The sequence below is a fragment of the Salvelinus fontinalis genome, chromosome 11 (genome assembly GCF_029448725.1).
Source record: "Salvelinus fontinalis isolate EN_2023a chromosome 11, ASM2944872v1, whole genome shotgun sequence".
NCBI lineage: Eukaryota > Metazoa > Chordata > Actinopteri > Salmoniformes > Salmonidae > Salvelinus > Salvelinus fontinalis.
This window is the reverse complement of record NC_074675.1, coordinates 489,341-504,417: the sequence shown is the minus strand read 5'-3', so window position 1 is coordinate 504,417 and position 15,077 is coordinate 489,341. Positions and strand designations below refer to the sequence as shown.

Here is a 15,077-nt window from a genome sequence, read left to right as displayed (position 1 = left end):
CCTCAAGGAAGTAGATAGACATCCTCAAGGAAGTAGATAGACATCCTCAAGGAAGTAGATAGTCATCCTCAAGGAAGTAGGTAGATATCCTCAAGGAAGTAGATAGACATCCTCAAGGAAGTAGATGGACATCCTCAAGGAAGTAGATGGACATCCTCAAGGAAGTAGATGGACATACTCAAGGAAGTAGATGGACATCCTCAAGGAAGTAGATGGACATCCTCAAGGAAGTAGATGGACATCCTTAAGGAAGTAGATGGACATCCTCAAGGAAGTAGATGGAGATCCTATAGGAAATAGATGGACATCCTCAAGGAAGTAGATGGACATCCTCAAGGAAGTAAATTGACATCATTAAGGAAGTCGATGGATGTCCTTAAGGAAGTAGATGGACATCCTATAGGAAGTAGATGGACATCCTCTGTATAAAGTGGAGGTGAAATTCTAAACGTAACAAGAAAGCGAGGACAAGAGAAACGTAAGCCCTTAATTAAAAACGTGTGATTCAGAATCAGTTAGTTGGGTTATAAAACTCCTCTGATGTCCTATGTTTTAATTAAAGGAGAACTAATACATCAAAGACTGGACAGTTTTTAGACATGTTTTCCAGGTGGGTGGTGTAGTGTAATATTGGTCGAAGACTCTGCAGAGGTGCCCTCCTGAATAGTAAACTCAGCTTCTATATCTTCTCCTGTGGTGGTCAGACTATAATAATACTACTAGAGTTTGGTCTGTGTAGCGTAATCTCTAATCCCTGATCTGTAATCCAGCGCCACCAAGGACCACACGTTAATTACAAGGTAGGGGATTATTAGTAGTAGAAATATTGCCTCTTTCAATTCAGTCTGCTTTCCAAATAGGACATTTTGTTCATGCTACACCTGCTTTAGGGTGACTAGATTAGCAGAATAAAGCTTTTTGTGGGGGGGTGGGGGAATTGACAATAATGATACATGATTGCTTCACGGCGCTTGCCGGGGCAATAATTGACGTGATCAGAAGATCTTTTAGATTTGTCATCATCCATTTGTGAGAATAATGTCGTCTAAACCTGTCGTAGTTTGACAAGTTCTCTGTTCAGATGAAGCACCGTTACTTGTAATGATCTGGAAAGGAGCCATCCTTCCTCTCAGTGTCTAAAACAAGACGTGATATTTCGGCTCCCGCTTTAAATGACGTTCAGCTTATAAAGGCTTTCGTAAAGCCTTCATAATGCCTTCGTGAGCACTACATAGATGTGTTTGTTACAGAGCATCTATAACCGTATGTCATGCTTTATAAAGGGTTCACATAATGTGGCACAACTTTGTGTGACATAATCACCCATGTCAAATGTGACATAACCCACGATGGTAAATACGATATAAACATGTGCTTTATAAAGGGTGACATATTGTGCTGCAGGATTCCAACACTCTTTAAAGTGAAGTTACGTTAGTCACACCTAATCTCATTCCCAGACACTTCCTGTTCAAATGAGCCGAAGGTCTGGTGGCCCAACACATTGTGGTCTTCATTAGTCAGGGTTAAACTGTGGAAATGTTTAGCCATGATTATAACTCTGTGGCTGTGTTAACTAGTGACGACCAGAGGGAATGTTTTTGCTAGCAAAGGATGACACATACTTTACTCAGTGAGGTCACGCCCATATAATTCTATGGTCCCTCCCACTAAGGCCAACTCTGAATGGTTGCTATGCCAGGCTTCTATGTGCTGTGTGTCCAATAGCCTGGAGACGACGATACACAAAGAAACACTGACCTTGATGAAAGCCACCAGCATAAGTTACATGTTCCTCAGTACACATACATAACATTATAACGAGCCACACCGCGTGGTGCTGGGACCAGTCGGGTCTTTGACACATTCCCTCCACTGAAAGATTAGCCATTAAAATGTTGGCACCAGGTTGTAATCAAGCACTGGTCTCCATGGGAACAGAGGAGGAATACCTGGTGAGGTAGTCTCAGGTTGGACTAGTCCAAATCATCTGGGTTCTGACACACACGCACGCACGCACGCACGCACGCACACACACACACACACACACACACACACACACACACACACACACACACACACACACACAACCCATTTAAATACCTCTCACACTCTACAGTAACCTGTGGATCATGAGAGAGCCTTCATAGATCAGCAGAACGTGAATAACCTATTTATTGACACTTTATGTAGTCTCCTGTAACACTTTATTTGAAATGAGACACCCTCTGTCCTTTATTACACATCTATAAAGACTCTATGTCGCATGTCGTAGAACTTACTTTCAAGTCAGACTACTTTGGTAGACATTTTAATATTTTTAAAACAATATCAAAACATGACGTTTCAAAAAGTCCAGCAACGCCATTACATCGAACAGTACACAGGGCTCTGAATAACGTAGCTTTTCCCTGAGCTGGCGTTGGAATGGTTCGTGCCTCTCTGCCTGCTGGAGGTACTGAAGGGTTGGTTACAACTTTAAAAGTAACAACAAAGAAAGTTAGCAGGTCTGTGAGGAAATGCTTTTGTCACACCATCTGGAAAATGAATTTCTGTTGCTTTATTATTTTATTTATTTAACATGTATTTAACTACGCAAGTTAGTTAAGAACAAATTATTTTTCACAATGACGGCCTACCGCGGCCAAACCTTCCCCTACCCCGGACAAACCTTCCCCTACCCCGGCCAAACCTACCCCTACCACGGACGACTCTGGGCCAATTGTGCTTGCGCCAGAAATACTCTGAATGGGGAAATGGGAAACTCCATTCAATTTATATTATATTCATCTTTCATTTACAAAACTCATGATGTGACTATGAGACATGGCTGTATCTATTGTTTGAAATAACGATTGTGGTAGCTACAGTATGTAATCTAACTCAACACGTAACTACTACAAATTAATTTAAATTACAATAAAATAAACTAAGTTGTTTCTATTGGCACTACAAATTAGTATTTGATTTGCGAACTTACAGCGCTACAGAAACAACGCTAACCAAACCACACAGTGCAGGGCAAGTGGACTGAATTAAAGGGCAACGACACTCAAAAATCTACGTTTCTTAGAGAAGTCAAAAGTCATTCCCCGATGTGGTTCAAGCATTGTTGTAAACACAGACAATCCAATGTTGTTGTTTATCTATTAAGAAAGTGTGGGGAAAATGGGGGAAATCCAAAAACCTGGAAAAACAAAACAGAGAAAACAGAATTTGGAGAAAAAAATACTGAATTAGGCAAAAAATATAACCGATTTTAAAAGACAGTATCAAACATTTTTTTGCTGTGTATGACTGCACTTTAGAGTGTGTCATCCTGCAGCACAGCATTGTGGGGGAAGTTGAGGTCAGGTCCAATATTGGCAAGGAGGGAAAGAGGGAAGGAGGTTGGGTCACCCTAGAAATGTTTTACAGTAATATAATATAATTTATTCAATTTACCAGACACTTTTATCCAAAGACACTTTCAGTCACGAGCACATACATTTTTTAACACATGAGTAGTCATGACAACCGAACCCACTATCCCGGTGCTGCAATGCTCTACCAAGATGCAAGACAAGGTTATAATGCTTTGTGAAGCCTTCATATGATGTATATGAGCCTTTATGAAGCAGTGCTTCTGCAACCCTTTATAAAGCACAGGTTGATTTGACATAGTGGATTATGTTACATTTGACATTGGTGGTTATGTCACACAGTTACGGCACATTTATGAAGCCTTTATAGAGCATGAGATACGGTTATAGATAATTTGTGACACGTTTATATTGTGTTTATGAAGGCTTTATGAAGCCTATTATAATTAAGTCACATTTGACATTGGCGGTTATGTCACACAGTTAATCCACATTTACGAAGCCTTTATAGAGCATGACATACGGTTATAGATAATTTGTGACACGTTTATATTGTGTTTATGAAGGCTTTATGAAGCCTATTATAAGCTATATGTCATTTAAATCGGGACTGTTGATCATGGCTTTGAACACACAAACACAAACAAACACACACACTTTCTGTATCCTCTGAGACATATTGACAGGGGGAGTAAGCCAGGATAGACCAGCCATGCTGCCAGTGATCCTGGGCTTCCCTTCACAAAAGGCTCTGTGCCCGCTTCACATGGCAAGATTACTGATGCAAATTGGTTCTCATGAATAGCCCGACGGAAAGCTGTGAATATCAGCATTCGTTGAATTAATTGGCCGTCACAGACGATTGATGACGCGTAGATGTGTCAATGGGGACAAACAGAGTTAGTGAGAAGTGAAATCCTCTTTATCAGTCCAAGGTGTGCCTATCGCATGTCTTTAGTGCTTATAGTACTTCCAGTATTTACCCCTATAGTGGCAGACAGACAGATCATTACCTATTCATAGGGATACAATGGGTGATTGAAGTGGTGACAACAACAGTGAAATATCTGGGCTGCATGTTGCAGGGGATCTCGGCAGAGAGAGTACGTTTCAAATTGCCAAGTATTGCACATCGTTGTAGTGCTAAATTATGTATTATTACCATTGAGTTCAGCTCCCAGGGCTTTGTCTACAGATCTCATTACAGTAGTGGAGGTGTGAGGAGACAACTGAGGATGCTTGGTCCTTCATGGACAGTAGAAGTGTGAGGAGACAACTGAGGATGCTTGGTCCTTCATGGACAGTGGAGGTGTGAGGAGACAACTGAGGATGCTTGGTCATTCATGGACAGTGGAGGTGTGAGGAGACAACTGAGGAGGCTTGGTCCTTCATGGACAGTGGAGGTGTGAGGAGACAACTGAGGATGCTTGGTCCTTCATGGACAGTGGAGGTGTGAGGAGACAACTGAGGATGCTTGGTCCTTCATGGACAGTGGAGGTGTGAGGAGAGAACTGAGGATACTTGGCCCTTCATGGACAGTGGAGGTGTGAGGAGACAACTGAGGAGGCTTGGTCCTTCATGGACAGTGGAGGTGTGAGGAGACAACTGAGGATGCTTGGTACTTCATGGACAGTGGAGGTGTGAGGAGAAAAAAAGACTGCTTGATGCTTCATGGACAGATTGAATGCTTTGACAACAAGGACACCCACCTCTACAATTCTACGTCACTGATGGAAAGGTAGTCAAATGTTTGTCATGCATATTCCAGTGATGTGGATAGCAGCACAAAGCAATAAGACTGTTATTTACCAGGAGGAACCCAGGTCCTGACTCTCTGTTATTTACCAGGCAGAACCCAGGTCCTGACTCTCTGTTATTTACCAGGCAGAACCCAGGTCCTGACTCTGTTATTTACCAGGCAGAACCCAGGTCCTGACTCTCTGTTATTTACCAGGCAGAACCCAGGTCCTGACTCTGTTATTTACCAGGCAGAACCCAGGTCCTGACTCTCTGTTATTTACCAGGCAGAACCCTGGTCCTGACTCTCTGTTATTTACCAGGTAGAACCCAGGTCCTGACTCTCTGTTATTTACCAGGTAGAACCCTGGTCCTGACTCTCTGTTATTTACCAGGCAGAACCCTGGTCCTGACTCTCTGTTATTTACCAGGTAGAACCCAGGTCCTGACTCTCTGTTATTTACCAGGTAGAACCCAGGTCCTGACTCTCTGTTATTTACCAGGTAGAACCCAGGTCCTGACTCTCTGTTATTTACCAGGTAGAACCCAGGTCCTGACTCTCTGTTATTTACAAGGTAGAACCCTGGTCCTGACTCTCTGTTATTTACCAGGCAGAACCCTGGTCCTGACTCTCTGTTATTTACCAGGTAGAACCCAGGTCCTGACTCTCTGTTATTTACCAGGTAGAACCCAGGTCCTGACTCTCTGTTATTTACCAGGTAGAACCCTGGTCCTGACTCTCTGTTATTTACCAGGCAGAACCCTGGTCCTGACTCTCTGTTATTTACCAGGTAGAACCCAGGTCCTGACTCTCTGTTATTTACCAGGTAGAACCCAGGTCCTGACTCTCTGTTATTTACCAGGTAGAACCCAGGTCCTGACTCTCTGTTATTTACCAGGTAGAACCCAGGTCCTGACTCTCTGTTATTTACCAGGTAGAACCCTGGTCCTGACTCTCTGTTATTTACCAGGCAGAACCCTGGTCCTGACTCTCTGTTATTTACCAGGTAGAACCCAGGTCCTGACTCTCTGTTATTTACCAGGTAGAACCCAGGTCCTGACTCTCTGTTATTTACCAGGTAGACCCCTGGTCCTGACTCTCTGTTATTTACCAGGCAGAACCCAGGTCCTGACTCTGTTATTTACCAGGCAGAACCCAGGTCCTGACTCTCTGTTATTTACCAGGCAGAACCCAGGTCCTGACTCTCTGTTATTTACCAGGCAGAACCCAGGTCCTGACTCTCTGTTATTTACCAGGCAGAACCCTGGTCCTGACTCTCTGTTATTTACCAGGCAGAACCCTGGTCCTGACTCTCTGTTATTTACCAGGCAGAACCCTGGTCCTGACTCTCTGTTATTTACCAGGCAGAACCCAGGTCCTGACTCTCTGTTATTTACCAGGCAGAACCCTGGTCCTGACTCTCTGTTATTTACCAGGTAGAACCCAGGTCCTGACTCTCTGTTATTTACCAGGCAGAACCCAGGTCCTGACTCTCTGTTATTTACCAGGCAGAACCCAGGTCCTGACTCTCTGTTATTTACCAGGCAGAACCCAGGTCCTGACTCTCTGTTATTTACCAGGCAGAACCCAGGTCCTGACTCTCTGTTATTTACCAGGCAGAACCCAGGTCCTGACTCTCTGTTATTTACCAGGTAGAACCCAGGTCCTGACTCTCTGTTATTTACCAGGCAGAACCCAGGTCCTGACTCTCTGTTATTTACCAGGCAGAACCCAGGTCCTGACTCTCTGTTATTTACCAGGCAGAACCCTGGTCCTGAGCTTTGATTGGTCAGGCACAGAGGTAATGCATCAAAAATAAAACACACCTGTTTAGCAATGCAGGAATGGAACAATATATATATATATACACACACAGACTACCGGTCAAAAGTTTTAGAACACCTACTCTTTCAAGGGTTTTTCTTTATTTTTACTATTTTCTACATTGTGAAGACATCAACACTATGAAATAACACATTTGGAATCATGTAGTAACCAAAAAGTCAAAATCAAAATATGTTTTAGGTTTTAGATTCTTCAAATAGCCACCCATTACCTTGATCACAGCTTTGCAAACTCTTGGCATTCTCTCAACCAGCTTCACCTGGAAAAAAATTATATAGTCCCACTAAGCCCAAACCAGATGGGATGGCGTATTACTGCAGAGTGCTGTGGTAGCCATGCTGATTAAGTATGTCTTCAATTCTAAATAAATCACAGACAGTGTCAACAGCAAAGCACCCTGACACTATAACACCTCCTCCTCCATGCTTCATGGTGGGAAATACACATGTGGAGATCATCCGTTCACCCACACAGCGTCTCACAAAGACAGAACCAAAAATCTCCAATTTGGACCAGTCTAATGTCCATTGCTCGTGTTTCTTGGCCCAAGCAAGTCTCTTCTTCTTATTGGTGTCCTTTATTAGTGGTTTCTTTACAGCAATTGGACCATGAAGGCCTGATTCACACAGTCTCCTCTGAACAGTTGATGTTGAGATGTGTCTGTTACTTGAACTCTGTGAAGCATTTATTTGGGCTGCAATCTGAGGTGCAGTTAACTCCAATGAACTTATCCTCTGCAGCAGAGGTAACTCTGGGTCTTCCTTTCCTGTGGCGGTCCTCATGAGAGCCAGTTTCATCACAGCGCTTGATGGTTTTTGCGACTGCACTTGAAGAAACTTTCAAAGTTCTGAAAATGTTCCGTGTTGACTGATTTTCATGTCTTAAAGTAATGACGGACTGTCGTTTCTCTTATTTCTCTTCTTATTTCAACTGTTCCTGCCATAATATGGACTTGGTAGGCCAATCTCCTGTATACCACCCCTACCTTGTCACGACACAACAGATTGGCTCAAACACACTAAGAAGGAATGAAATTCACACTTTTAACACTTTTAAGAAGGCACACCTCCTAATTGAAATGCATCCCAGGTGACTACCTCATGAAGCTGTTGGAGAGAATGCCAAGAGTGTTTAAAGTTGTCATCAAGGCAAAGTGGCAATTAACACTTTTTTTGTTACTACATGATTCCATATGTGTTATTTCATAGTTTCGATGTCTTCACTATTATTATTATTATTCTACAATGTAGAAAATAGTAAAAATGAAGAAAAACCCTTGAGTGGGTGTTCTAAAGCTTTTGACCAGTTGTGTGTGTATATATATATACAGCTGAAGTCTGAAGTTTACATTCACCTTAGACAAATACATTTAAACTCAGTTTTTCACAATTCCTGACATTTAATCCTCGTAAAAATTCCCTGTCTTAGGTCAGTTAGGATCACCACTTTATTTTAAGAATGTGAAATGTCAGAATAATAGTAGAGAGAATGATTAATTTCAGCTTTAGTTATTTCATCACATTCCCAGTGGGTCAGAAGTTTACATACACTCAATTAGTATATGGTAGCGTTGCCTTAAATTGTTTAACTTGGGCACCCCCACAACATGATGCTGCCACCCCCATGCTTCACGGTTTGGCTTGTAAGCCTCCCCCTTTTTCCTCCAAACATAACGATGGTCATTATGGCCAAACAGTTCTATTTTCGTTTCATCAGACCAGAGGGCATTTCTCCAAAAAGTACGATCTTTGTCCCCATGTGCAGTTACAAACCGTAGTCTGGCTTTTTTATGGTGGTTTTGGAGCAGTGGCTTCTTCCTTGCTGAGGGGCCTTTCAGGTTATGTCGATATAGGACTCGTTTTACTGTGGATATAGATACTTTTGTACCTGTTTCCTCCAGCATCTTCACAAGGTCCTTTGCTGTTGTTCTGGGATTGATTTGCACGTTTCGCACCAAAGTACGTTCATCTCTAGGAGACAGAATGCGTCTCCTTCCTGAGCGGTATGACGGCTGCGTGGTCCCATGGTGTTAATACTTGCGTACTATTGTTTGTACAGATGAACGTGGTACATTCAGGCATTTGGAAATTTCTCCCAAGGATGAACAAGACTTGTGGAGGTGTACAATTTGTCACTTTTCACCAATATTTCACTTAATATAAATCACAGAAGTCTGAAATATAACAAAACCATTTGATGTAGAAACAATGGATTTTTCAAAGTAAAAAAAATATATAGTTTATTAATTATGATTTTATGAAAAATAACATTCCAACCATGAGGCCACTACGTCATTTGACTGCAGATATCACAAGACCAAGACATCTGCAGTGAATGACTTGGTCTTTAATGGCTGTTTGATCAATGACAGACATGTTTTATAGATCAGAGACCAGACAAGACCAGAGCAGTGGGTTCTCACTCTTCTTCGGGCCTATAGAAGGACCGGAGGCTGTTTAGCCCGAGGACATTAGCCAATGGTCAGAGAGCTAGAGACCTTTCAGATAAACGGAACTGATTGATTGGGGCTTTTATTGGCAGCAGGGGGAAAAGATGTGCTTTAAACTGCCATTACGATATGATCTAACGTGGGAATCAACCTGATAATGACTTCTGGACGATGTCTGTTACACATGTTTCAATGTTAGTTTACAATATACCAGATGTAATACATGAGCATTTTCAGTGTAGTCGTCAGGATGTAGGGAAATACATTTGTAAAGAGTATAACAATCAATTGGTAGAGTAAACACACGTCATAACATAACCATACAAAACACAATCCGCCCCATCGTCCCATCACCCATTATTATGACACTGCACCTTTAAATCCTCATCTCGCTCATAGTCTCATCTATTTACTGTCTGTTTGTTGTAATTGTCTGAATCACCGCTCTATAATTGCGGAGGGACAATATAAAGTTGTTTGAATTGAATTCCCCTTGATTTTGGACAATAGCCCCCCCCCCCCCATATTGGTGTCCAGTTCACCAGGCATGACTGTGAACTCTCTGGCTGTTGAGAGGAGAGTTGCCCAATAGTCCCTGACCTATATGTTGTTTTATTCTGTATGTTGTTCTACAATAGAGGTTGTGCTGCAGCTGTGCTCGCGGGAGACGGGATGTGAGACAAGATAAATAGTTTCATCCGGCAAACACAGCAACAACAAAAAAATAGGGTTTATTTTCACATTTTCCATTTTGACATGTTCTGCAGAGAGCCAGTGGACAGTGTTGTGTTGTGTTTCTACCCCTCGGTTAAGGGAGAGAGAGAGGGAAGAGAGAGAGAGAAGAGAGAAGAGAGAAGAGAGAAGAGAGAAGAGAGAAGAGAGAGAGAGAGAGAGAGAGAGAGAGAGAGAGAGAGAGAGAGAGAGAGAGAGAGAGAGAGAGAGAGAGAGAGAGAGACAGAGAGAGAGAGAGACAGAGAGAGAGAGACAGAGAGAGAGAGACAGAGAGAGAGAGACAGAGAGGGAGCAAAAGCAATCAACATTCCATACCTCAGTCAGTTTGTTCCACAAGTCATCTCTGCCTGCGTTGCTGTACATGTGTGTCATCAAGTAATCCTGTAAGGGGACAATGACATATTTTAGAGGCAGATTGTTTTAATTGAACATGTCAGGCACAAATATAATATACCCAGCTTGACGGACAGCAGAGTGTCTTCTGGGGATTATTCCCCCTACACCCAGACAAATGCACAGCTAATCCCTTTCAATAGAATATCAATTTGATTTATGCAAATTATGCCCAACTGGTAAGGAGAGATTTGTCCTTATGTGGCACCTCATGTTAGTTATAACAGTAAAATAAAACAAAATAAATATTGCAAAATTGTCAAAACTCCAATACCCCCAAAAAAAGAAAATGTGCGGCTTACTGAAATGCTCTTCCCCAGTGAATGAGAAGTTTGGGAATGCCGCGTATCTTGATATGTAGAGAGAGACATGTTGCCCGTCTATAGCCCAACGTCTGTGAGCACGCCAAGCCGAGGCTGCTTCTGAACCACTTATAATGAGTTCCCAGTAGTCACAATGTACAGCCATGTTCCTGTGTCACATACCTCCACTAGAACCATGTCAGTGTATATCGACACATATTCACTGTAACATTCCTCCAACAACACAGGCTTATAATCTTATCACACTGCCTATTCGGCTACCTCGCTATTTTGGCTAGCAGATCGTTAGCTTAGCGCAATTGCTGGAAGTCTATGGGTATCTACTAGCCAGCTCCTCTCAAAAGCAGGGAAATAGACCTAAGACCAAAGGCAGGGTGGTCAGCAAATGATGTACTCTAAGTATCCTTTACAAGTTATAATATGAAAATATAATAAATTATAATTTATTAATTATATTGTAAATTATAATATTTTGATTATCGTTGTTTAAAAAACCTGTACACAACAGCACCACTGTATTCTACTACCGTACACAACAGCACCACTGTATATGACTACTGTACACAACAGCACCACTGTATATGACTACTGTACCCAACAGCACCACTGTAATCTACTACTGTACACAACAGCACCACTGTATATGACTACTGTACACAACAGCACCACTGTATTCTACTACTGTACACAACAGCACCACTGTATATGACTACTGTACACAACAGCACCACTGTATATGACTACTGTACACAACAGCACCACTGTAATCTACTACTGTACACAACAGCACCACTGTATATGACTACTGTACACAACAGCACCACTGTATTCTACTACTGTACACAACAGCACCACTGTAATCTACTACTGTACACAACAGCACCACTGTATTCTACTACTGTACACAACAGCACCACTGTATTCTACTAATGTACACAACAGCACCACTGTATATGAATACTGTACACAACAGCACCACTGTACTCTACTACTGTACACAACAGCACCACTGTATTCTACTACTGTACACAACAGCACCACTGTAATCTACTACTGTACACAACAGCACCACTGTATATGAATACTGTACACAACAGCACCACTGTATATGACTACTGTACACAACAGCACCACTGTATATGACTACTGTACACAACAGCACCACTGTATATGAATACTGTACACAACAGCACCACTGTAATCTACTACTGTACACAACAGCACCACTCTATATGACTACTGTACACAACAGCACCACTGTATATGACTACTGTACACAACAGCACCACTGTATATGAATACTGTACACAACAGCACCACTGTATTCTACTACTGTACACAACAGCACCACTGTAATCTACTACTGTACACAACAGCACCACTGTACTCTACTACTGTACACAACAGCACCACTGTATATGACTACTGTACACAACAGCACCACTGTAATCTACTACTGTACACAACAGCACCACTGTATATGAATACTGTACACAACAGCACCACTGTACTCTACTACTGTACACAACAGCACCACTGTACTCTACTACTGTACACAACAGCACCACTGTATATGACTACTGTACACAACAGCACCACTGTGTATAACTACAGTACACAACAGCACCACTGTAATCTACTACTGTACACAACAGCACCATTGTATTCTACTACTGTACACAACAGCACCACTGTATATGACTACTGTACACAACAGCACCACTGTACTCTACTACTGTACACAACAGCACCACTGTAATCTACTACTGTACACAACAGCACCACTGTACTCTACTACTGTACACAACAGCACCACTGTACTCTACTACTGTACACAACAGCACCACTGTATATGACTACTGTACACAACAGCACCACTGTACTCTACTACTGTACACAACAGCACCACTGTACTCTACTACTGTACACAACAGCACCACTGTATATGACTACTGTACACAACAGCACCACTGTGTATAACTACAGTACACAACAGCACCACTGTAATCTACTACTGTACACAACAGCACCATTGTATTCTACTACTGTACACAACAGCACCACTATATATGACTACTGTACACAACAGCACCACTGTACTCTACTACTGTACACAACAGCACCACTGTAATCTACTACTGTACACAACAGCACCACTGTACTCTACTACTGTACACAACAGCACCACTGTACTCTACTACTGTACACAACAGCACCACTGTATATGACTACTGTACACAACAGCACCACTGTATATGACTACTGTACACAGCAGCACCACTGTATATAGTACATTGATGTGAGTTGTGTGAATACCTTGTCTATACTGTCTGTAGTAGATTGTGTGCAGTGATCTGTGTTGTGTTGTAAAATATGAATTATGTTTTTGTTGTCTTTTACCAATTGACCTTCAGTATTCAGATCCATTGATCAGCCTGTTAATACACTACACTATCGCGTGGCCTACCGTAATACGAGTCATTTACAGTAGATAGATGGTGCTGCTTCAAGCAGCCGTTATTACAGGGATTTGACTAAATTGGTTGGGCAATGTCTGGCTGTGAAGATGAATCATCGGGGTGTAATTACAACGGGCCCATTACGTCCTCGGCCTCCTTGAATCCCATGTAGAACGCTGGCGGTGAGGGATATTAGAATCCCATGTAGAACGCTGGCGGCGAGGGATATTAGAGTCCCATGTAGAACGCTGGCGGTGAGGGATATTAGAATCCCATGTAGAACGCTGGCGGTGAGGGATATTAGAATCCCATGTAGAACGCTGGCGGTGAGGGATATTAGAATCCCATGTAGAACGCTGGCGGTGAGGGATATTAGAATCCCATGTAGGACGCTGGCGGTGAGGGATATTAGAATCCCATGTAGGACGCTGGCGGTGAGGGATATTAGAATCCCATGTAGGACGCTGGCGGTGAGGGATATTAGAATCCCATGTAGAACGCTGGCGGTGAGGGATGTTAGAATCCCATGTAGAACGCTGGCGGTGAGGGATATGAGAATCCCATGTAGAACGCTGGCGGTGAGGGATATTAGAATCCCATGTAGAACGATGGCGGTGAGGGATATTAGAATCCAATGTAGGACGCTGGCGGTGAGGGATATTAGAATCCCATGTAGGACGCTGCCGGTGAGGGATATTAGAATCCCATGTAGAACGCTGGCGGTGAGGGATATTAGAATCCCATGTAGGACGCTGGCGGTGAGGGATATTAGAATCCCATGTAGGACGCTGGCGGTGAGGGATATTATAATCCCATGTAGGACGCTGGCGGTGAGGGATATTAGAATCCCATGTAGGACGCTGGCGGTGAGGGATATTAGAATCCCATGTAGGACGCTGCCGGTGAGGGATATTAAAATCCCATGTAGAACGCTGGCAGTGAGGGATATTAGAATCCCATGTAGGACGCTGGCGGTGAGAGATGTTAGAATCCCATGTAGAACGCTGGCGGTGAGGGATATTAGAATCCCATGTAGAACGCTGGCAGTGAGGGATGTTAGAATCCCATGTTGGACGCTGGCGGTGAGGGATATTAGAATCCCATGTAGGACGCTGGCGGTGAGGGATATTAGAATCCCATGTAGAACGCTGGCGGTGAGGGATATTAGAATCCCATGTAGAACGCTGGCGGTGAGGGATGTTAGAATCCCATGTAGAACGCTGGCGGTGAGGGATATTAGAATCCCATGTAGGATGCTGGCGGTGAGGGATATTAGAATCCCATGTAGAACGCTGGCGGTGAGGGATAGTAGAATCCCATGTAGGACGCTGGCGGTGAGGGATTAGAGAATCCCATGTAGAACGCTGGCGGTGAGGGATGTTAGAATCCCATGTAGGACGCTGGCGGTGAGGGATGTTAGAATCCCATGTAGAACGCTGGCGGTGAGGGATATTAGAATCCCATGTAGAACGCTGGCGGTGAGGGATATTAGAATCCCATGTAGAACGCTGGCGGTGAGGGATATTAGAATCCCATGTAGAACGCTGGCGGTGAGGGATATTAGAATCCCATGTAGAACGCTGGCGGTGAGGGATATTAGAATCCCATGTAGAACGCTGGCGGTGAGGGATATTAGAATCCCATGTAGGACGCTGGCGGTGAGGGATGTTAGAATCCCATGTAGGACGCTGCCGGTGAGGGATATTAGAATCCCATGTAGAACGCTGGCGGTGAGGGATAATAGAATCCCATGTAGAACGCTGGCGGTGAGGGATA

The 15,077-nt window shown here is 43.2% G+C and overlaps 1 protein-coding gene across 1 annotated transcript in view; it reads right to left on the bottom strand.

The window, feature by feature from the left end:
• LOC129864859 (thyrotropin-releasing hormone-degrading ectoenzyme-like) overlaps positions 1–15,077 on the bottom strand; it is a gene marked incomplete in the record, with an annotated part of 320,531 nt that overhangs the window by 6,099 nt on the left and 299,355 nt on the right. Inside the window, 1 exon segment of the mRNA XM_055937145.1 lies at positions 10,442–10,507. Within this exon segment, the coding sequence (XP_055793120.1) occupies positions 10,442–10,507 (66 nt within the window).